This window comes from Ixodes scapularis, unplaced genomic scaffold (genome assembly GCF_016920785.2).
Source record: "Ixodes scapularis isolate PalLabHiFi unplaced genomic scaffold, ASM1692078v2 PGA_scaffold43__4_contigs__length_2004386, whole genome shotgun sequence".
In the NCBI taxonomy this organism is placed as follows: Eukaryota; Metazoa; Arthropoda; class Arachnida; order Ixodida; family Ixodidae; genus Ixodes; species Ixodes scapularis.
The window spans coordinates 870262-891790 of NW_024609872.1; the positions used below are offsets into that span (position 1 = coordinate 870262).

General features: G+C 43.9%; 2 protein-coding genes across 2 annotated transcripts; one reads left to right on the forward strand and one right to left on the reverse strand.

Annotated features, from left to right (window-relative positions):
- The first annotated feature begins 748 nt into the window (after positions 1-748).
- On the forward strand, positions 749-8026 carry LOC120838515. Its single transcript, XM_040208471.3, has 5 exons — positions 749-829; positions 896-1148; positions 1780-1951; positions 5714-5825; positions 7186-8026. Exons 1-5 carry the CDS (start codon positions 793-795, stop codon positions 7980-7982), a joined length of 1371 nt encoding a protein of 456 aa, XP_040064405.1. The 5' UTR covers positions 749-792; the 3' UTR covers positions 7983-8026.
- Positions 8027-8247: 221 nt separating this feature from the next.
- LOC115324160 lies at positions 8248-9796 on the reverse strand. The gene is made up of 3 exons (XM_040500221.1): positions 9692-9796; positions 9355-9489; positions 8248-9266 (listed from the first exon to the last, which is right to left on the reverse strand). Exon 3 carries the CDS (start codon positions 9079-9081, stop codon positions 8293-8295), a length of 789 nt encoding a protein of 262 aa, XP_040356155.1. The 5' UTR covers positions 9082-9266; positions 9355-9489; positions 9692-9796; the 3' UTR covers positions 8248-8292.
- Between the last annotated feature and the right edge of the window lie 11733 nt (positions 9797-21529).

A 21529-nucleotide genomic window follows, 5' to 3' on the forward strand; every position in this document is an offset into this window, starting at 1 on the left:
AAGTAAAAACATTATTTCGGAACATACTAAACACTTCCATCTCCACAATGAGTATACCCTGAGGTTGGATATGCCTCTAGACATCAATGTAACATATTGATACCCGGAACTTAATTAACAACTCTTTAACTCGGACACCTCACTACACCTAACGAAAACGTCTACCCGGCATCACTTTGCTAATGCCCCAATATATAGCTCACACCATAGAGAGGCAATAGGATGACCATAGACTCACCGGGACCATAGAACGGAAATAGGAAGGAATGAAAAACTTTTTCTTTCGCGAAGATCTCTATTAGCCCCGAGAAGATGGAGTGGCGCCGCCTGGCGGGCTGTTCGCGGTGACGTAGGGTCCGGGATCACGTGACCGGCTGCCGCTCAACGCGTGTAGTTAGTCGAATTTTGTTTCCCGTCCTCGTTTACATATAGTTAACTAGTTTGAATACTAGGAGCGTGTGGGGCTCCTACAACCTAATGTCTCGTCGTAGCGCGCGTCAGAGCTACATCTTCTGCCCTGAAAATACTTCAGAAGAGCTAATTGCGGGACAGGCTAAGCGGTGAGCGCGCGGCGGCTGAAGCAGAAGCACGCTAAACTCTCCGAACGCGAGCAGGGGCCGCGAGATGGCGCGGCGTGCGGCGTGCTGCCCGCCCGAAGGAAAGAGCAAAAAGAGAAGCTTTTTTTGTTTCTTTCGCTCGGAGTCGGGAGGTTTTTCGCACGAAGCAGCACGGCGGCAACGGCGGCGCAGCTTGTTATCGTTTTGGTTTCGGTTGTCGCGTGTTTCGGCCGTCATGGATGATGCTGACGAAGCGCGGGCTACCATTGAAGGTAAGCGAATATCTTCGATTATCGATTCGACCGCGCGCCTTGTTAAAACTGCATGTCCCTTTTCAGTTGTGCTGCCTGTCAGCAGTATCAACGCGTTCGTCGACAAGGCCCACGAGACGTCACGGTTGCTGCTCGAAGGAGAACGAGTCCTGGAGGCGGGGCACGTGTTTTCCTGCAGCGTCAAAAAGCTTGCAGGGGATTGCTGCGCACTGGTAGGGTTCGTCCTGCAAACGTCAGCTTTGAGTTCAGACCCGCACGAGGTAGAGGTCACGCTGAACGGAAGGAACGTCGGCGACACATCATGCTCTTGCAAAGCTGGGTGAGTTATTCTGCAGGGCTTAATTGCTGGGGTAGCGCGTACCTACCGGCCGGGGGCTCTAAATCAATCGAGGGTTATGCAGCACGAGCCGGAGCATCTCACTGAGGATAGTGATATCAGTGAATAAGCATGACGGCTTCTCAAATTTCTTTCGTGGAGCTGCGGCGTCGTTGCAAAGTGTACGCGTCCCGAACAGCTAGTCGCGCTTTCGAAGCGTGGTATTTTTGCTACTGTTTGTTTTGGTACAGTTTGAAGCACAAGGTTTGCAATGTTTTCTGCAATATCCGCTCTTGTGAGTTAAATAATGATCCATGCCGCAGCATATGAATAAGTGTCGACGTGCTTTTACTAGCAGAGGTCATTCAGACTAACAATAGTTGTTAGTGGACTGCGCCCTCATTGTTTTAAAGGTGCTATCATAAAGGTATTCGATGCTAATAATCGTTAGAACGGCAGGCTTTTTAAAACAAGATTTTACAAGGTAAACACTGAAATATTGTTTTTCTTCTGTTTGTTCTGCTGTCAAGTCAGTTAGCACCAAGTTCAACTAATTGGGAGGGGCCAACTTGTACAGCTTTGTGGGTTTTAAAATACTGTTGGAGCTTTAACATTTTTCTGTCACATACTGCAGGAACTACAAGTGCAAGCATCTTGTGGCCATGCTGCTTCATATAAACGCGAGAAAGACATTCAACGTTCTGTCGTCCACGGATCTGCCACAGAAGTGGGGCAAAGGGCAAAAAAAAGCGGTCAGCGAGAAGTATGCGCCAAGGAGGATCGTGGACCTCCCTTGCCTTGAAAAGGTGAGTTATGAGATTTCAATGTACATCCAAATATCTCAGTAGGCCGTTCGCAAAATCCCAGGCATGTCCATATTATGGTAAAGGGCCGTAAGTCCTGCATTATTCGTCTCCTCTTGCGAGCTTCTTAATAAGGACATGACTAACAGTGTCGCAAGGGATAAGTGCACCAAGAGCATACACGATGTAGTGTACCGGTAATTTTAGCGCGCGGCAAACACGCACACAATACACGGCAATATCTCCCCCTTAAGAAAAACTTCATGTTTCACAGGCCCAGCCGCGTAGGTGGCTGACGCGTCCGTGTTGATCTTCTGAGAAGAGGAGGGCTGCCCTCGGTGCCCTGGTCACGTGTGTCATTGAGCGGTGTGCTGGCGCGCTTGGAGTGCCTGCCTCCGGTGTTACAGGATCGTTCTGGCTGCACTGAATTGTGGTTGGAAAGTCGTCACTGGAAATCGGAGACTGTGAACCGTTTCGCTGACTGATGCCGCGGGAAGGGGCGAACGTTTTCAATGTTTTTGCGCACTTGAGGCTATCGTCTTGCTTCGGATATATTCCCTCTTCCTCCTTGGTTACATGTCTCAGCTGTTCAATGTGCCATTCCAGGTATTTCCGTCGTTCGTGCAAATCTCATATGTACGGTTTTCTAGAACTCGTACGACGACTCCTTTCGACCATTTCTTGCCATTCCTGTAGTCTCTTGCCCAGACCTGGTTGTTCTGATGTAGGTGTCGTTCTTTAGAGTTGTGCGAGGCGTGCTGCTTCGCCTGTTTTTATCGCACGACATCCGTTATTGATGGTCTAAGAAGATCGAACCTTGTGCGAAATTCGTTTCCTGTCATCATTTTTGCACGTGTTGAGCCAGTTGTCGTGTGCGGGGTTGTCCGGTATGCCACCAAGAAGTTATGGCATGCCTGTTCCATGGTGAGCCCCGACTTCAGGCTTGCGTTGACAGACTTCTTGAATGTTCCCACGAAGTGTTCCGCTGCACCGTTTGTTGCAGGATGGTTCGGTGGTGAGAACAACTGCTGCACTCCGTTTCTTGTAATGAAACCCCGGAATTCGCTTGATTGGAATTGCGGGCCATTGCCTGTCACAATCCTTTCTGGCAGTCCATATCTTGCAAAGAGTGTTGGAAATGCTCTTATGGTGGCTGCCGAAGTCGTTGAGGTCATGGGCACTACCTCAGGCCATTTTGAATATGCATCAATGATCAGCAAGAAATTCCTTCTTTGAAAGCGTCCTGCAAAGTCTGCATGCACACGTTGCCATTTCTTTTTTGGGTATTCCCACGGGTGTATGGGAACCTTGGGTGCCTCATTGCTCACTTCCTGGCACGGCCGACAACCTCTGACCATCGTTTCGATGTCATGACCCAAAAGCGGCCACCACACGTAGTGTCGTGCCAGTCCCTTCATCTTTGTCATTCCCGCATGACCTTGATGCAAGTCGTTCAAAACGTGTTTTTGGTAGCTTGAGGGTACGATGACGCGTGTTCCCCACATTAAGCAGTCGAGCTCCACGGTTAGTTCTGTTCTGCGATGGAAGGTAGGCTCGAGGTCTTCGGAATTCACTAGTTCCGGCCATCCATCCATGGTGAGTCTTAAAACTTTAGACAACACTGTGTCCTTTCGTGTCTCTGCTGATCTGCTTATGTGCCAGTGGTAGTGGTAGTGCTTAAAACTTTTCTAGATGGAGGCATTTGATTTCGTCCATTCTTGTAGTTTGTGATTTTGTAGCGCGCTTGTCAGTCATTGGAAGTCTCGACAGCATGTCTGCGACTAGGTTCTTATCAGTCGACATATACTTTATGTCGAAGTCACACCCTAACTAGGCGTCACATTCTTCTCGTCTCGCTCGCCCGCCGGCGTCTCCGGTTACTTCAGCCCGTCAGCCCGCCGTTGCCTGAGCCAAAGGTCGTGTTCGCTATGCGCCGCGAACACGCACACGATACACGGCAAACGACCCTCCATACATTTTTCTTCCGTGCCTCATGTACATACTTTGGTGAACACAGCACTAAAAGACTGAGGACAGGAACAAAGAAGCACACAGATATGATGTTCTTGTCCTCCCTCTTAGTGTTTTCACCCGTGTGTGCTTCCGCGCCTAGCCCAAATACATGCATCGCTGCACACCTAATGTGACCTTTCAGGATTGTTGCAAAAGGCCTAGTACATAGATACAAGGCCAAGTTCAAAAAGCCAATAAAAGTTCGGAGGTTGGATTGCCATCCTTGTATTTCTAAAGAAGTGTTATAATACTATACGACAGTGATGCCACACATAGAAGAGCAGATGAAGCTCATAGCAGTCGCTTTCTGACCAGGAATATTGTTTCCAAATGTGCATTATTTGCAGTGGGAAAGCGGTGTCGTGTGGCACCTGTATAGTTCACATTGCTATGTATGTGACCTAATCGACAGCATGCAGGGTTCCCGCGCCGTTGGCGGAGTTTGATCCCCGCACCAGTTGTCATCTTGCTGTGCGCGCCTTTATGAGAAGATTCCATAGTTATTTAGAATTTTGTCGATTGTTCTAGCACAGATTGTTTGCGACCAACACGAGTGTATGAAAAAAGCCATTCACTGCCGCCGAAAACTCAGTCCCGCTCGACTCTACGGTTATGCTGATATCAACATCAGTTTTCCCCTTTTGCTTTTGGCACAAGTTTGCCCCTTTTGCTTTTGGCACAAGTTTGCCCCATTAAGCATTTAGTTCCCCTGTGTATTCGCCACCTTTTTGCTCGTCATTCATGTCAACATCTCTTTCGCATGCCTGTCGTATTTTGTGCCCAAGGACCCAGCATTTTTGATGCCATTCCTCTGCGAGTTGTCAGGATAATGATTGGTGACTTGCCGAAATTGCATTGCAGCCAAATTGTAAGGTTATTCTTGCTCACCTGTGCAACTAAACAGCTTTCCATTCCTCTCAATGTTTATTTTTTTTAAGAAGTCATATCTGGAGATGACATAGCAAAGTGTGTGGTGTATTGATAATGATAATATTTATTCCCACTTATGTAGGGATGCTGGTGACACCAGAGAGACCGAAGGCTCATGCCAGAGGTGTGCAGCAGTAAAGAAAAATATCTGTAAGGCTGTTTAAGCAAGTCGTGCTTGTCAAAACAACAAGTTTGTACCGAGAGTTATGCCCAAAACATACTCTTTTTGTTCCTAATTTCACACAAGATTATTATGTTTGTCGGAAACATAAGAACATTTTTTAATTGAACAACAATGCATAACAGATGGCTGACATGTAGCTGCTGTTAGGGATAGCAAGTGGTAACTGTACATTGTAAAGAGATGCCCCAACAGGCACTTGTTTGTAGTACATAACAAGGATGTCTCACAAATATTGTTCACAAGCACACTTTTGTGAAACATCGCCACCTCCTTGGCTGTCTCTTCGTTTTGTTTGCTATTTCCCTCAGTTGTGGCTCTGCAAAGGGTCCTTGTGAGGAACGATCATGTCAGTGAGACAAGGGCAATGTCCAAGACGTCTTTCAGTCATGAAAGTGATAGTTGATTCCACTTTAACGTTCCATTAGATGTCAGAATATAGGAACCCAAAGCTAAAATTCGATGAACTAAGCATTGCAGGTTGTCATTTTCTCTAAAAACAATTCCCTAAACTTGTTTATGCAATCAAGCCAAGCTGCTACGAAACAGAATACATAATATCCATTATCCTAGATAGCAGTCACAGGAAGTGCAACAATCTCTAGCAGAATATGGAACTTTTCTTCTTTTTTTTTTTGCAGGTGAAGAGGGATCCTGTTCCACTTCCCAGGGGTGATCTCCTGGGACGGCTGCTGGAGGGACTGCCTTATCGGTCAGCTGCTCAGAGGCACACTGAGGAAATCCGCCCCCTTGGTTAGTTCATAAACATTTCCCTTTCAGCAACTGAACTAGCTACACACACTATTTCGTACCATGTGACATTTCCTGCGCAGTCTTGATAAAAATTCAAGATATTGCATCAAATCGCTCCGACACCAATGACTAGGAATTGCGGGGTGCCTTTCGTCACTGATAGCAGCCTCACCTGCAGCTGAGCGGACAGACAACAGTTGTACCACTAACTGCCTGCCATTCAAAAATGGGCACTCTTGCTTTTCGTAATTGTTTCTGCTTCAAATTTCAATTGGGTATTAATTTTTAATAAACCTTTTGCTAAATTTTAGAGTATCAAGTTGGCCAGAGATTTGACTCTCCAAAGAGGTTTCACTAAATTACCCAAGCATTAAAGGGATACTTCCAACGAAATTTGAAATATACCTGTTGTGTTCAAAAATAGGTTGAATATGATCCACAATATCCGTAAATGACAATCACGCACTTGTATTTTGAGCCTGGTGGCTGTATTCTTCGTTATAAACGGCCCACTCTGGCAAGCGCTCGGAGAGCAGCCAGGGGAGAGGATGTGACATCCCCCGCAATCGTGACGTACTCCGTCTCAAGACGAGCGCAGCTGCGGCGAGGGTCGAGAGGATATCATAGTCGTTCCAGCCACCGAAGCGGCTGCTTTTGTACGAGTTTTGAGTGACGGGTTAATCTTCTATAATCTTGTAGAGGGACAGTAGCGTCTTCTGGGACACACAAAAGAGATTATCCGGGAGAAAGGGGTTCCTTCTCGTGGTGGCCCGAGGTGAGACAATTATCGTCACTGTCTGTCAAGGTTCTTAGACGGGCACTACAAACAAGGCATTAGCGACAGGAGAGTATGCCTACAGGTGTAAAAATGTGAACTTATTGTGATGGTCCGACTGGCAAATAGCAGTTGAAAGCGCTATTGTCTGGTGCAATGACAGCTGACTTAGAAGAAAATCATGTATCAACGAAACAGGAACGTCTCCTAGTACAATCTACGCTTCATGACCTAAATTACCGTGTGCGGTGGAGCCACGTGCACTGCCTCCCTGCCCAAGTTGACCTAGGAAATTCGCTCCTATGTCCAATATTTTGTTGGACGTAACAAACTAACAAAATTTTGGTTCATGAATTTTAGTTAGTTATACATATCATTGGCTCTCCACCCAACAAGACGCTCGCTAAAGGTGCTGAACTTTATCTCTCACATTTTTTAACACATTGTAAGTGTAAATCGACTCTAACACAAATACCAAACGGATTCAACATCTTTGATATTTCAGAAATATGAGGCTAAAAGATTGTAATCCTAAGTGTTTGATGCATGAAGGAATTCTTTTCCCGTTTGCTTGTCTCTTTGCAGAAAACGCAGCTGCCCCAGCCGCAAGCGGGGAGCCTCCTGCCCCCAGGCTGCCAACACTCACGCGGCTGATTGCGACTACAACTTCGTCTAACCTCGGTGAATTTGTAGAGGAGATGAGGGCAACTTTCTCTGCTGATGTTTGTGCAGCAATCGAGGAGAGGACACGGCAACAATCACATTCTAACGACTGGTTGATGCACAGAATGGGTATGGCAACAAGCACACGTTGCTATTCTTTCAAAACAAAAGCAGAGAAGCTGAAGAAGGAGCCCATGCCACACAACCTGGGGCCCATACTGAACTCAGTTCTTTGCACAAGCACATTTCAGTCGGCTGACATGCGGCGCGGAATCATGATGGAACCGGATGCAAGAAAGAAATACGTTCAGATCCTTGAATCACAGGGCCACACGTGCATTGTCTCAAACAGAGGCTTGTTAGTTTGGGACCAGTTTCCCCTGATGGGCTGTAGCCCAGATGGGATAGTTACATTCACCTGTGAATGCTGCGAGGGAAAGAAACGTGTTCTCGAGATAAAGTGCCCTCGTCAGGTGGCGAATGCATTCTCAAAAGGCAAGCCAACGGCCCCCTTCTACACACAAATCCAAGTACAGATGGGGATTACTAACATTGCAGTTTGCGACTTTTTTGTTTATGGGGGTGGTGAGAACTGGAGGGCACTTACTGTGCCCTTCGACGCTGCACACTTTAACAAGTGTGCAGCTGCTGTTTATGAGGTGTACGAGAGATATCTCTTTGCAACCCTGAAGGGTTTGTCGGAATACTACTCGTGGTAGTGGGTTAGTGAATGGCAAGTGCAATGCAATTGTATTTTGTGGTTGAAGTGATTGACTTTCATGTGAAAGCTGGAAGGCCGAGATGTTTTTGCAATTGTGAGTACTGCATGCTTGGAAGCTGGTAAATAAAAAAGTGCAGAAAATACATGTACTAGTCAGTGATACAATATTTTTATTTATTTCATCTGAAACATTCTTAAAAACTGAGCTAACATAACATAAAACTAGAAAAGCTTTTTATAGCCCGTAATCTGGGGGGGACACATTCAAATGCATTTAGAAAAGCTATGTTACCCTGCCCGACGTCCCCTTAAGTGCTTAAATATCTGCTGTCTTTAAACAGGGGCTTCGAAAGGTTTACAAGCCCTGCAATGATAGCGACAATGTCATCAAATTGCGGGAGCAGGTCTGTGCTGAAATTGTCGCGGAGAATTCTGAACAGCTTCATGCGCTGAATGGCACGTTCAACATGGACACGTGCGGCTGCTATATTCTGGTTGCTCTTGGCGTCCTGCATGCTGAGCTGTTCCTTTTTACGAAGGAATGGCGGGCGAATCAGTTTCACCTTGTGTTCAGAACACAGCTCATCAATCAAAAACCCCTTGTCGACCATGACACTGTCAATGAAAGGTAGGCATTTTTCCAAAAGCCCACTTTCCTTTGTAATGTGAGTGTCTGATGATCTGCCACAATAGGCCGGACTAACATAGCTAATGAGGCCACCTGGTGTCTCGCACACAAGCACCTTTGCAGTGTGAGTCCCTTTGTAGTGGCTGTAGGTCAGAAGCTGAGACTCCATGTTCTTAGGCCTTTGGAGAGGAATTTCCGTGCAATCGAGCACCATGCGGCAGTCTCTGTACTTGTTGAAGTACTTAGTCAGGGACTGCAAAACCGCTTCCTTCTCCGGCCAGAAAATGGCGTGTCGCAGTACTGCAGCCAGAATTGGCACCGACGCTTTGAATATGTTTGAAGCGGTCGTGCGATGGATACCGAACAGGACGCCAAGAAGTGAGAACGTCATGTTATGGTACAGCTTCATCATTGTAAGTAACACGGCATCCTCATTACTGATGCAAAAGTCTTTTCTTTTGCCCAACATTCGGGACTCGCCATAGAGGTCAGTCAGGTTGTAGAACAACTGGAAACAGGGTACACAGGTAAGTGTCGTGAGGGCCTTCTCGTCCTTGACCCTTGCGATTCCCAGCACTTGATCTCTTTCAAGTTGCAGGGTGTCGGCTTGAACACCAATTTCTTCCCTCAGGCTGCTCAGTTCAGCTTCAAGATCTGGAACGTTCAAAACAACTTCGGTGTAAACTAAAATCATGTTGACACAATTCCTACATTGTAGGCAGGCAATATTAACTCTCTTCACCTTCGGTGTCTGCAGCATCTGCACTCTCGTCAAGTGTGCCTGATTCAAGCGTACTCTGTTTGCTGCTGGCTTGTTCGGAGCTGCTTGGTGGGTTCAGTTCTGATAAGGCGATTGCTGCAGGCAGGTCATCGTCTGCTGTTGGAACCATGAAGAGAAAACTTCTTAGTGTTACATAATTGCAGAGCAAGTCATCTAAGACGCATCACTGTGTTCTAACTTGTGATGCCACTCTGCAGAAACGGTAAACATGTATGCTGTAGGCAAAACTTTAATGCCTGCTTAACGCAGCATCCGATGGTCACGATTCGATATGTACCATACAAGCGCGAGCACTCACTCCGATGTTTGCTTCTATTCGAACTTGCTCGCTGCTTCAGAGGCTTGTCAAGTGGCCGTACAGGTAGATTCTGAGACGGCACGGTTCCCGCGGCGAGTCTCCTTTTTTTCCAGCCTGTCAAAAGCGAACGCAACAAACATCAGTCACGGTCCAGTTCGAGCATGGTGCTAACTCAGCAGCGAAAAAAATACGTGTTTACAAAACACGTCTTTCATATGTCCTGTTTTGTGAAAACAAATCACGTTGAGATGCACGAATTTGCGGCATTGCCCACTGTGGCAACTTCTTGTACTCGTCGCTAATCTTTACGCACAAAATGCGGGCGAGCGTCGATCTTCCACCAACACCGTGGGGGGTAGGTTCACGAAAAAAACTTCAGAGCACTTACCGAACACCTGCCATCCAACTGCGTACTCAAAGTCTTCATCTTGAAAGTGCTTGCTACACACTGTCGAACTCTTCGAGTTTAATTTCCCCATTCTCAGCTTCACAAGCCACTCATCCCGCAGCCGTCTCTCCTTGGGATACACGTGGAAACTGACGCCTGGATCGGTCGCGTAGCTCCGGCATTGCGGTACGGAACAGTACCCTACCATCGCTCCGTGAGCTAGAACGTTCCCGACGCCGAACCTTCAAGCGCGAATAACAGTAAAACAATACTGGGCGAACGATTCCTGCGGCTACGCGCTACATTACAGAGCCAAACCGACCAAAGCAAAGCAAGACGGAATACCAGAAATTAGCTTGCCTTGTCACGTGATCCCCAGTCCTACGTCACGGTCGAGCGATCGCGGCGCTCCAATCGGTCCCGCTCGGGGCTAATAGCGTTTTTGTGTCCATTCTGTGGCAAACCAATGGTAAATAGACGGTCTAAGAACTGTCTACAGGAATCCATAGGATGGACAAAGAGATAATAGAACGGCAAAAGTATGGACATAGGACGTCTATACATATTTTTGTAGGGGTATCTAGCTTCGCAGTTCTTGAAATTCCGACCGGCAAATGTTACGTCGGCTGTCTTGTTTACATCAGTCGTACGCCGGAAACACGAGCTGCCACCACGGTGTCCGCCACCTTCGCCACTGATTTGCACGTTGCAGAATGCTTCACATGTTTACTAGAAGATGGCGCCACCGTTAAGCAAGATCATCATCATCGTTTACACGGTCGCGCCACTTTCACGATTCGCTAAAGTATGTCAAATTGGACGTACGGTTTCACGGAACGGATCAGCTGTACCGTTCGTGATTTCGGAACCGTGTGCTTGAAAAACGACTCGCTAAAACTCCCTAATGATGTGAGCGGGCGAACGGTGTGAAAACAAGGCAACACGTTACAAAATGTGCAGAATATATTGAGCGTAAGCCGGTATAATCTGTGCTCAACATAATCTCTCCTCCCCATTTTTTCTCAACATGATCAAGCTTGTGTGATTTGTCGTACTAAAGTAAATATTAAACGCCATAGAAATAAAGGATCTCAGGCATTTTTCTAATGTAAGTAATGTTGCTCAGATTTGCTCCAAAGAAATGTGTTCTTGATGTACAGTGGTAATCACACTTGTCTATAACGCGCGAGAGTGCGGCTTTTTTCCGGGGAGCGCTAGACTGGTGGAATTCGCGAAAAATAGGCTGGTCACGTGGCGCAACATGGAACGGCCCGCTCGAGGGGTGTCCTGCCCACTCTATCAGCTTGATAAGCGATAAAAATAAAGTGCTTTATTGTATATTTTTGGTTTTTTGATGACGACATCGTTGATACGCCTTCATGCTTTAGTCTGTTTATTGTTCGATCAATGATGTTTGTAAAAAGCGTGCGAACAGTCTTCCGCGTCAGCCGCCTGCTGATAGAGTGGGCAGGACACCCCTCGAGCGGGCCGTTCTATGTTGCGCCACGTGACTAGCTTCGTTTCTGCGAATGCCACCAGTCTAGCGCTCCACGGAGAAAGCCGCACGCTCGCGCGTTATAGACAAGTGTGATTACCACTGTACATCATAGGAACGTGCCGGTTTGATGATGGACAGCTTGCGCTTCAGCTTATGTCTGCACGCTTGCCAGTGATGCGCTACATTCTTTAACTGTAGCGTAGAAATGGCACTGGAGCTTCTTTTTTTTTAGTTTAACTAATGACGGCATTACGCAGCAAGCGTGATGCCGTCCTTGATAAGGCAAAAAGAAGCGCATTAAGAACTCGGATCTTGGCCTTGACACGGATGCCCCAGTGTTCGTGAACGAACACCTATGCCCATTTCTGAAGTGGGTTCTCGGAAAAGCAATTGCCAAAAAACATCAATGTAATTGGAAGTATGTCTGGGTTCGATATGGCAAGATTTTTGCTCGTCAAGCAGAGAGGACCCCACTTGTTCAGATTAACAATGAGGCTGACGTAGGAAAAATCTGTTAGTTTAGCTACGCTGTCTTGTATAGTCTTTTCCATTTTTTCTTTATTTTTTTTTTATGGACTACGTCGAACTTGTGTTGCCGGAAGAACTAAGTCAGTTCTTATCCTCCCAAAATTCTACCCATATCTTTCACTTGAACACGCGTTCTGCAACAAATAAACATGACTCTATTATATCATTTCTGGATCACTGCTGCGTATCATTCGATATGATAATGTTCACGGAAACCTGGTATCAGCATGATGCTGATATGCTCGTTCTGCCGGATTACACACATTTCTTTTCAAACCGTAAGCATAAACGTGGCGGTGGTGTCTCCAAATTCACGTAAAATTTTCAATTAAATGTGAGCTCCTAGATATTTTATTGAAACTACAAGTGATTATGAGATCCAAACCTTAAGCTATGTGGCTAATATAAGAGCTGCCCACCTTCGGCGAATTTTGAAATGTTCATTTCTTTTCTTGAGCGCTTTCTAGACTATGTATCAGCAAATGACTACTCTCTGGTCCTAGGGGGTGATCTCAACGTTAATTTACTATAGGACTCTTTCCAAACTAAGGCACTCAATAATATGCTGTACTCTAACGGGTTCCGTAATGATATCACGTCTCCCACTAGAATTACTGCATCCACATCAAGTGTAATTTACCTTTTTATTACCAATATTACAACCAACGTCAAAGTAACCGGAACTATAAGCTGCGACATAAGCGATCATATTCCAATCTTTTACACTTTACATAATCATGACATATACAAAGGCGCTGCTAAATCTTCTGTAACCTACCAGGAAATGACTAATGATTGCCTACTCGCATTTAGAAATGCAGTATTCAACTGTGATTGGACATCGGTTTTCTTTAAATTAGATGTGAATGATGCATATAATGAATTCTTAAATATTTTTAAAGCACTTTATGCCCTACATTTTCCGTTTAAAACTGTAACCACGAGCGAAAAAAAATAAGAAAACCTTGGGTAACCCCAGAACACATAAAAAATGATGAGCAAGAAAACTCGCTTATATGAAACGTTTTTAAAGACGAGGGATCAAAAAATAAACTGTCATGTTTAAAAAAACTTAGGAACGAATTGACATGTTAACTTAGAAAGGCAAAATCATCATATCATAAGCAAAAGTTTCATAAGGCTACTAAACAGCGCCCTGACGTCGTGTGGAAAATTATTAATGACGTTTTAAATCGTAGAAAGGTTTTCCATTCTATTGGCGACTTAACTATAGACGGCCGTAACATGTCAGGTGCACGTTTGGCGGAACATTTTAATGCTAAGTATTCCAATGCACAACCCAATCCACAGGCCAACGTAAATAATGAAAATGTCCTCTCTTCTGTAAAACATACTAATGATACGTTTTTTCTCAATCGAACTGACGAAGTAGAGGTGTTTAACATCTTTCTAGGACTAAAAAACAGCAAAAGTATTGACATTGATAAATTACAAATAAAGCCAGTTCAATTTGTACACTCTCAAGAAAAAAGGGTGTCAAAAGGCGTATTCTTACACCCTTTGTCCCATATAATACACCCCAAAACATCAATTCGACCGTACAGCACCCTATAGTCAAACAGACGGCCCGAAATTTTACGAGGGGCTTGATAGCCGTGTGGTACAACTTATTAAAATAGCTAATGTACGTTTTACTGACTGTAAAAAAAATAATCAGGGTTTTCTTGGCTCCACTGTAAAAACTCAGTGTTTTCTTTTTGTGGTCTTTGGTGCGCACTTTAGCTATTTAGAATGTTGTACCACACGGCTATCAAGCCCCTCGTAAAGTTTCGGGCCCTCCGCTTGATTGTAGGGCACTGTACGTCGAATTGAAATTCTGAGGTGTATTATATGGGACAAAGGGTGTAAGAATACAACTTTTGGCACCCTTTTTTCTTGAGAGTGTAATGGATATAATTGCCCCCCACACTTAGCATACATATACAACTTATCATTATCATCTGGTCAGTTTCCCGCAAACATGAAGTTGGCTAAAGTCACTGTTGTGCATAAAGGAGGCGATAAGCATGTTATGAATAACTATAGGCCGATATCTGTGTTATTTGTCTTCTCTAAGGTACTCAAAAAGATTATTCTTACGCGCCTCGATCACTTTTTTTAACATTCTACATTAACAGACTATCAGTATGGCTTTCGCAAAGGCAAATCTACGGAAGCTGCCCTGTTATATCAAAAGTAAATTATATTACAAAATATAGAAAAAAGGTTGATTACTTTAGGTGTGTTCATTGATTTCAGTAAAGCGTTTGATGTCCTAAATCATACAGTACTACTTATGAAACTTAGTCGATATGGTGTCCGCGGTGTAAAACTTGCCTTACTTCACTCGTATTTAACAAATAGGAAACAGTCTGTAGCTATTGACGGTTTTTTCTCTTCTTTCCAAAGTGTTCTTTGCGGTGTATCGTAGGGAAGCATACTTGGACCTTTTCTATTTAACGTATGCATCAATGACCTAGTAAACATCAATCACCAAGTGCAGTTCGTTATATATGCGGACGATACGAGTACGTTTTTCTCTGCGGCCGATGCTGATACACTGTTATGCCAAGCCAATTCTACTCTTACCAAATTTGCATTTTGGTCTGATACTAACAGTCTCAAGGTAAACACAATAAAGACTAAAGCAATTTTATTCAGATCAAAAAATAAACCCATTTCAATAAATTACACTCTCTCACTAGGAACGTCATCAATCGAAATAGTCACCCAGCATAAAACTTTAGGTGTATTCTTTTTTCAAAAAATATGACGTGGGATTGTCATGAAAATTATTTGATAGCTAAACGCTCTCGGATCGTTGATATTGTTTCTCGTTGTCGCAATGTTTTACCACTCAACATTAAACTTAAACTTTATTACGCATTATTTCAATCCCACATGAGTTATTCTGACATTGTATGGGCTGCTACTACAAAAAAAACACCTTAAAAACATACTATTACTGCAAAAGAAAATAATACGATATATTTCTGATGCTTCCTACACAGACAACACAGAACCTTTATTTTTAAAATATAAAATAATTCCGGTGGCACGCATGTATCAGTATCGTTTGCTTTGTTCCATTCGTTTCTCCTCCACGCTATTCATCGATTTCTTATTCATTATATCTGAGCTTGTAAGGCACAGCAGTGATGTCAACATACGCCGCAGAAAAGCATGGGTCCTCCCTTGTTCCCGCACAAACTACAACTTACAAACTTTACATTATAATGTACCACTTGTTTTAAGTAAACGCCTCACAAACAACATAAGCATATACACGATTAGCAAACGAGACTTGCGCTCTTATATCTTCGTTGTTCCCTAATGTAGCTTTAGATTGTTTACAAAGATCCGATTTTTCATTGATTTTTTTGTTTTATCAAATGTTACGCTAGTAGATTGTTGCGCACTACCAAGCTGCTGCCATGTAATAAGGGTCCCAGACCAAGTCAAGCTGTCTCAACAGCTTTTTGTCTGGGACTCCTTCGAGTGTTTCTGGAAAATAAAGCTTTGATTTGGTTTGATTTGAATAAGATTCATAAAATGTTACGTTGTTGCTCTATAACTGCTATAAACGGTTACATCTCACGCATAATTGACTGTACTTTTTATTTTAAAAGTAAGATATTATGACCTATATACAGATACACGAATACCCGGCATCTTGCAACAATTATTTTAGCAAATGGGTCTTCCTCAAATGAAAACAGGAAACAAACGGACGCTTAGCAAAAAATTGCCGCCCAATAATGTTCTTTATGCAGTATCACTGTAGAAGCAAGCTCGGTATATTCAGAGAAACATTTTAACAAAATGGCATATATCTCTGAGCCGTGACAAAGCGTGTACTAAAGCAGTAGCATAATACAAAAAAAAACATGGCCTTTTTATTATTCATAAAATTGTTGCTCGTTTCATTTTCCCTAGCACTGATAGGTTGCATTTGTGGTTGGAAAGACTGGTCGAAATTGAAGATTGGAGTTAGGTTTCAACTTTATATCTGACCTGAACGAAGAAGTAATTCCATGAAGCTAGAAAGAGACAAGCACCCAGCTTAATTACAGAATGTGCGCGTATTAATAGAGGCATAATATTTCTGAGTTATTAAATGAAGAGATGGGCTAATTGGTACATGATGCCGTTTACAATATGCGCCTAAAGAAAGGTACAAAAGGGGACAACACGAAGCGCTTCATGTTCTGCCTCCCTTTTTGCCCCTGTTTTACAAAGCATATTGCTTCAAGTTAATCAGTCATCTCACGTTAAGGAAGCCATATGAACGTCTGCATGACACGCCAATGCACGCAATTTTTTCTCTATTAGACTTTTGACATACCTAAAACCTGAGAAGTATTCAGGCCCGAATATTTTTTTATAAAGTATGGCTTCCACTGTACTACATATTTAAAACGCTGCAATATTAAACAAGATTTTCTAGGCGTTGGGACAACTTTCTTTTGCATTCTTGTATAAGTAAAAAGTGCACGTGCACAACTGTGATTGCAAGGGCGGCCATAGCTTTCACTTCATTAGCACATCCTTTTGTCCGGAAGCATAGGACACTTCTCATATTATGAGAAAAAAAAAGGTTTAGACACCCGGGGAAAGTTGTAGAAATACACTTACTCTGAAATAACGATTTTCATAATGGGCAATAAAATCTATTAATGTATGTCTCATATTAATCACAGGTCAATAAGTAACATTTTTCTCTTACATTTTTTGAGGAAGGTGTGGTGTAACGGTTTCCGATCTGCACCACCAACAAAGGGCGTATTTTACCCTTTATGCCCAGCACATACGGCACCCCACCGAAAGGCGCAGCTGGACAGCCATCCGCTCCCTTTTGTTGACATTTATCGACAGCTCCAAGAGACGCGACTATACGCTTTTAGATGCACACAAAGACGATCTACGTTGCACAATCTTTAAAAAAATAGATAGGAAAATAATCTGTATATCACTCTAAAGCAGTTGTTCTCAAATGGGGCTCCGCGGACCCTTTGGGGTCCGCGAAGGCTTTCTAGTGTTCCGCGAAGCCCAGCCTCAGCACTCAAACCCGGGGATAAAAGGTGTCTTTCCTCAGATTGAGAAGAAACGTTCCAGTTTTTCGGGCGAGGTTTTTCGTGTATCTCTCAAAATACAACATACTACACACACCAATTGGTTATGACAATTTATTAAATTATTATCATAATTAACCAATACGTTTCCCTTTCCCTCACCACGAACGTGGTCCGCCATTGTCTCCACCGATCTACAAGGGGTCCGCGAAACATCTCTAAACTACGAAAACTCACCGCAGAGGTCATTGAGGGTTCAGTCATCTACGAAATCATGTCATTAGCACCTAGGACGCTCCCGCACGCTTGCGCAAAGCTAAAGAAGAAATGTCCCAGGCTGACACGATTTCCTATATCATCGAAATCATTAGGTATGACCTTTCCTGTTTAACAAAGCGTCGAAAACTACAACTGTTGACATGCTCAAGAAGCGCTGTTGGTATGAGGCTGCAAAAACCGTTAAATTAATCCCAGTCTGCAGGCGAGCTGGTTAACAACTGACATTTATTTACCCTAGAGAGTGGGAAAACGGAAGGACGGGACAACCAATTAAGCTCAATAGATTTCCAAGCACTCCTTCAACATCATGCTGACTGGATATTAATATCACTTAAAATAATAAAACGTGTTTACCATGAACTCAAATTAATAAATCTGTCACACGGCATTGCCAAACTCCAATGTGAAAGGCGTCATTTGGGAAAAGATGGAGGTGATTTTCGACTTCGTTTAATGGCCAGGATTTTGTACCCCACCTGAGACACATGGCCATTTTGCCAACTGCTGAACCTCTGGTCCACGAACCATTGGTTCCGTCCTTAAACCATGCTCATGTTGAACTTGTGCTGCTTGCAGTTGAGACAGAAAATTGATGTAAGTGTTTTACAACAAATTTTCCGTTTCGACTCCAGCACGCAAGAAACCTCACTGGGTAGTGCCGGAATCGCTGGTGCAGTCAGCAGCGTTAGCTATCAAAAAGCAATTCCTAGCGCGCCGGCCATATTCCCTCTTCCTCTATCAAATCGCCGAAGTACTGAAAAAGACAGTTTTTCAGCCCTATCGCACACGCAGAGCACCTCCTAGATAACAAGGCCGTTGTGTTGATTTTTCATGGTCTCCTCCTGGGGGCCAACGCAGCCACAAATTGAACACGAGTTTTGAATTAGTATTTGGCTGAGGCTCGTGTTCAAGCATTCAGAACACCAGTCCTGTTATCATTCGGACACTAAAGTTGGGCTCGTCTTTCCTCTATGCCCCGCGTTGCCCTTCTGTAGGTGATGCAGAAAATTCAGCACTACAGCTTTTTTATAAATATTTGTTTGTGCACGTTGCTCCACTTTCTTGCGTCGTCTCCATTCCCTATGCGGGCAGAAACTGGGGCAAAGGAAGAGACGAGAGCGCGCAGGGACGTCAGATTGCCGAGCTCTGGTTGGAATGATTAGTTTGTACAAATTAATGCTAGCTGCCCTTGTCTCCACTGCTCTCGTCGAATGCGTTAGAACGCGAAACGCAGCGTCCGGTGTTTGGCCTTCGCATTCAAACGCGTTCGACCGGTGCAGTGGAGACAACGGCAGCCAGCTTTACGTCTACCCACTAATCATTCCAATCAGAGCTCGGGATTCCGAAACCCAGAGGTCGGCATTTTTGGTTGAACTCACTCACTCGTAGTAAGTTGAAAAAGAAAGGGTTAAAAACTCACCCGCCCTCACCGTCACGGCCGCACTCAATTCATGTCCTCAGGCACGAGCTCATGAACTCACTGAAGTCACGCCCCACACTGAACTCACGAACCCACGTCCTCCCCGAACTCACAAACTCACGAACTCACGTCCCTCACCGAACACATGAACTCACTTAACTCACAAGCTTACGCCATACAACGAGCTCACCGAACTCATAAACTCACCGACCTCACGCTCTTTAAACAGCTCATAAACTAATCGAAATTACGCCCCTCACTGAATTTATGAACTCACCAAACTTATCACCTCAAGCTCCTCACCGAACTCATGAACTCACCGAACTCACGCTGCTCATTGAACCGTAGTCGCGGCGCTGGCGTTCTAGTTGCTCTCGGGTTGCGCGGCTTTGAAACCCGCCACGGTCGCTGTCGCCATCCGCAGCTCCCGCGTCAGCTTGTTGCACCGCACCTCACCGATTGAAGAAATGCTTTGTCTTGTTGTTTATTTTGCTTCAGTTCCTTCCGCACGCTGGCCAAGCCCTTGAGGAAGGCGTGATTGGTTGGATACATAGACGTATCATCGCGAGTTTCATGAGGAAGTATTCTTTACGGTGTGCATTGCTTGTTTCAAGAATTCGCGACAAATTCGTGAAAGTATGGAGTCAGCGTCTGCAGCGTTGGTTTCTTCGCGTGCAAATTATTAATATGATTTAGACATGCACAGCCATGGGTGTGTATTTTGTTTCTGTGTTGAATATTATTGCGAACATCTCATTATAGGCAGGACGGTTTGCTGGGTAACCCATTGTCTAGTGGAACTATTTCAGACTATATGCCTTTACATTTATCGTGATTCACACAACTTTTTCCGCCTAAAATAACTGCTTGGCATTTTTTTTTCTTCAACAATGAACGTTTCAAGAACTTTGTGAGTTATACTGTATAAAAATATTTTATCGCGCCACTCATTTTTGTTACACCGCACATATGAATGCATTTGGAACGTCCTAGTCTACCTACTCTGCGTGCCTTGTAAAATTTTATACTTTATGAATCCTGACATAAAATTGCTATTGGTTGCAGGTGACAACGGTATTCTTGTTGCTCAAACAATGCGTGTTTGTGTTCAAACTTGTAAATATGTTGATACAAATATTCACAGATAAGTAGAAAATTGTGTTTCATATTGAAATGATTTAAATTTTGATAGATGCTAATTTTTAATTTGTGGTAATTAGTATGTATGCTTGGATGGAACAGCGCGGATGAACAGTCACACTCACAGGGACACAAGAAGGAAACAGACTCGCAGAGCCGACTAACAACTTAGTCCTATATCTCTTCTCCCTCAAATCTTCAAATTTTTACACACCAGAAACCAAATAGCTAATAAACGTTAATAAATGACTAATAATAAAAATATTAAAAGATAACTAAAGAAATATTATCGAAAAAAATTAAAAAGAAACTAAAAATTAAATTTAAAAAATTCCAAAAAATTTCAAAAATTTCAAAAATTTAGTAAAAGTAAAAATAATAAAAATTAAAAGAAAAATTCCTCATCACTATTGGTGCTTTGATGTTATCTCGAGATAATCCAATTCTTTCTTTGATAATGCTAAGGATGGGACACAAACACATTGTCCAACCTGGCTATTTTTGGTGCTTTGATGTTATCTCGAGATAATCCCATTCTTCAATTGATAAAGCTAAGGATGGGACACTAATACATTGTTTGTCCAACCTGGCTATTTTTTTATGCTTTGATGTTATCTCGAGATAATCCAATTCTTTCTTTGATAAAGCTAAGGATGTGACAATAGCATGTCATTTGTCCAAACTGGCTATTTTTGGTGCTTTAATGTTATCTCGAGATAATTCAATTCTTTCTTTGATGAAGCTAAGGATGGGACACTAACACATTTTTTGTTTAACCTGGCTATTTTGTTTGTGTGCTTTGATATTATCTCGAGATGTATGGCCAGCTTTATTAGATTAGCTCAGTTACGGAAGTGCTCATAGACGCTGCATGCACAAACAGTAGCCCCCCCCCCCCCCCCTCACCCACCACGACTCGCCCGGAGTCGGTCGACGCGCCGCCGGACGGCTGCTTTGGTAACTGAATAGGGATACGTTCGTTTGAACGTTACTAGAAACGTAAAAACCAACAGAAAAAAAAAACTTTTTGTAGTAACTTTTATTGGAGTTTAGTACAAAATGAGAGGCCCGTGATGTTTTCTAAGATTTTAATTTTGCAAGGATTTGCAGCACAATTAATATTGTTTTTATACAACCATGCCTCAGCGGTGATATCAGTATAGTGCGTCCCGACCTAGGCGCATCTTAACTTCAGTGATATTTCGCGGCGCGTCCGCAGGGAAAACGGGGGTGGCACTCCTGTAACCCTTCCACCGTATCTGTTTCGGCTCCGAAGAGGCCGATTGAAGCCAAAATAGATGTCACGTGCAGTTCCTCGAGTGACCGCTGCGGGAGAAATGGCGGCGTTGTGATCGCCATTTTAGAGCCCTTTATACTGGCGCCATTTGGCACTTCAGCTGTGCTCTTTGCAACACACAGTTATAAAACGAAAATATAGATGGCGCTTCGAACGACGGCAGGTGGATTGTAGTGAGTGAGGGGGGTACCTCCCTCCGCGGGAGTTCCACAACTG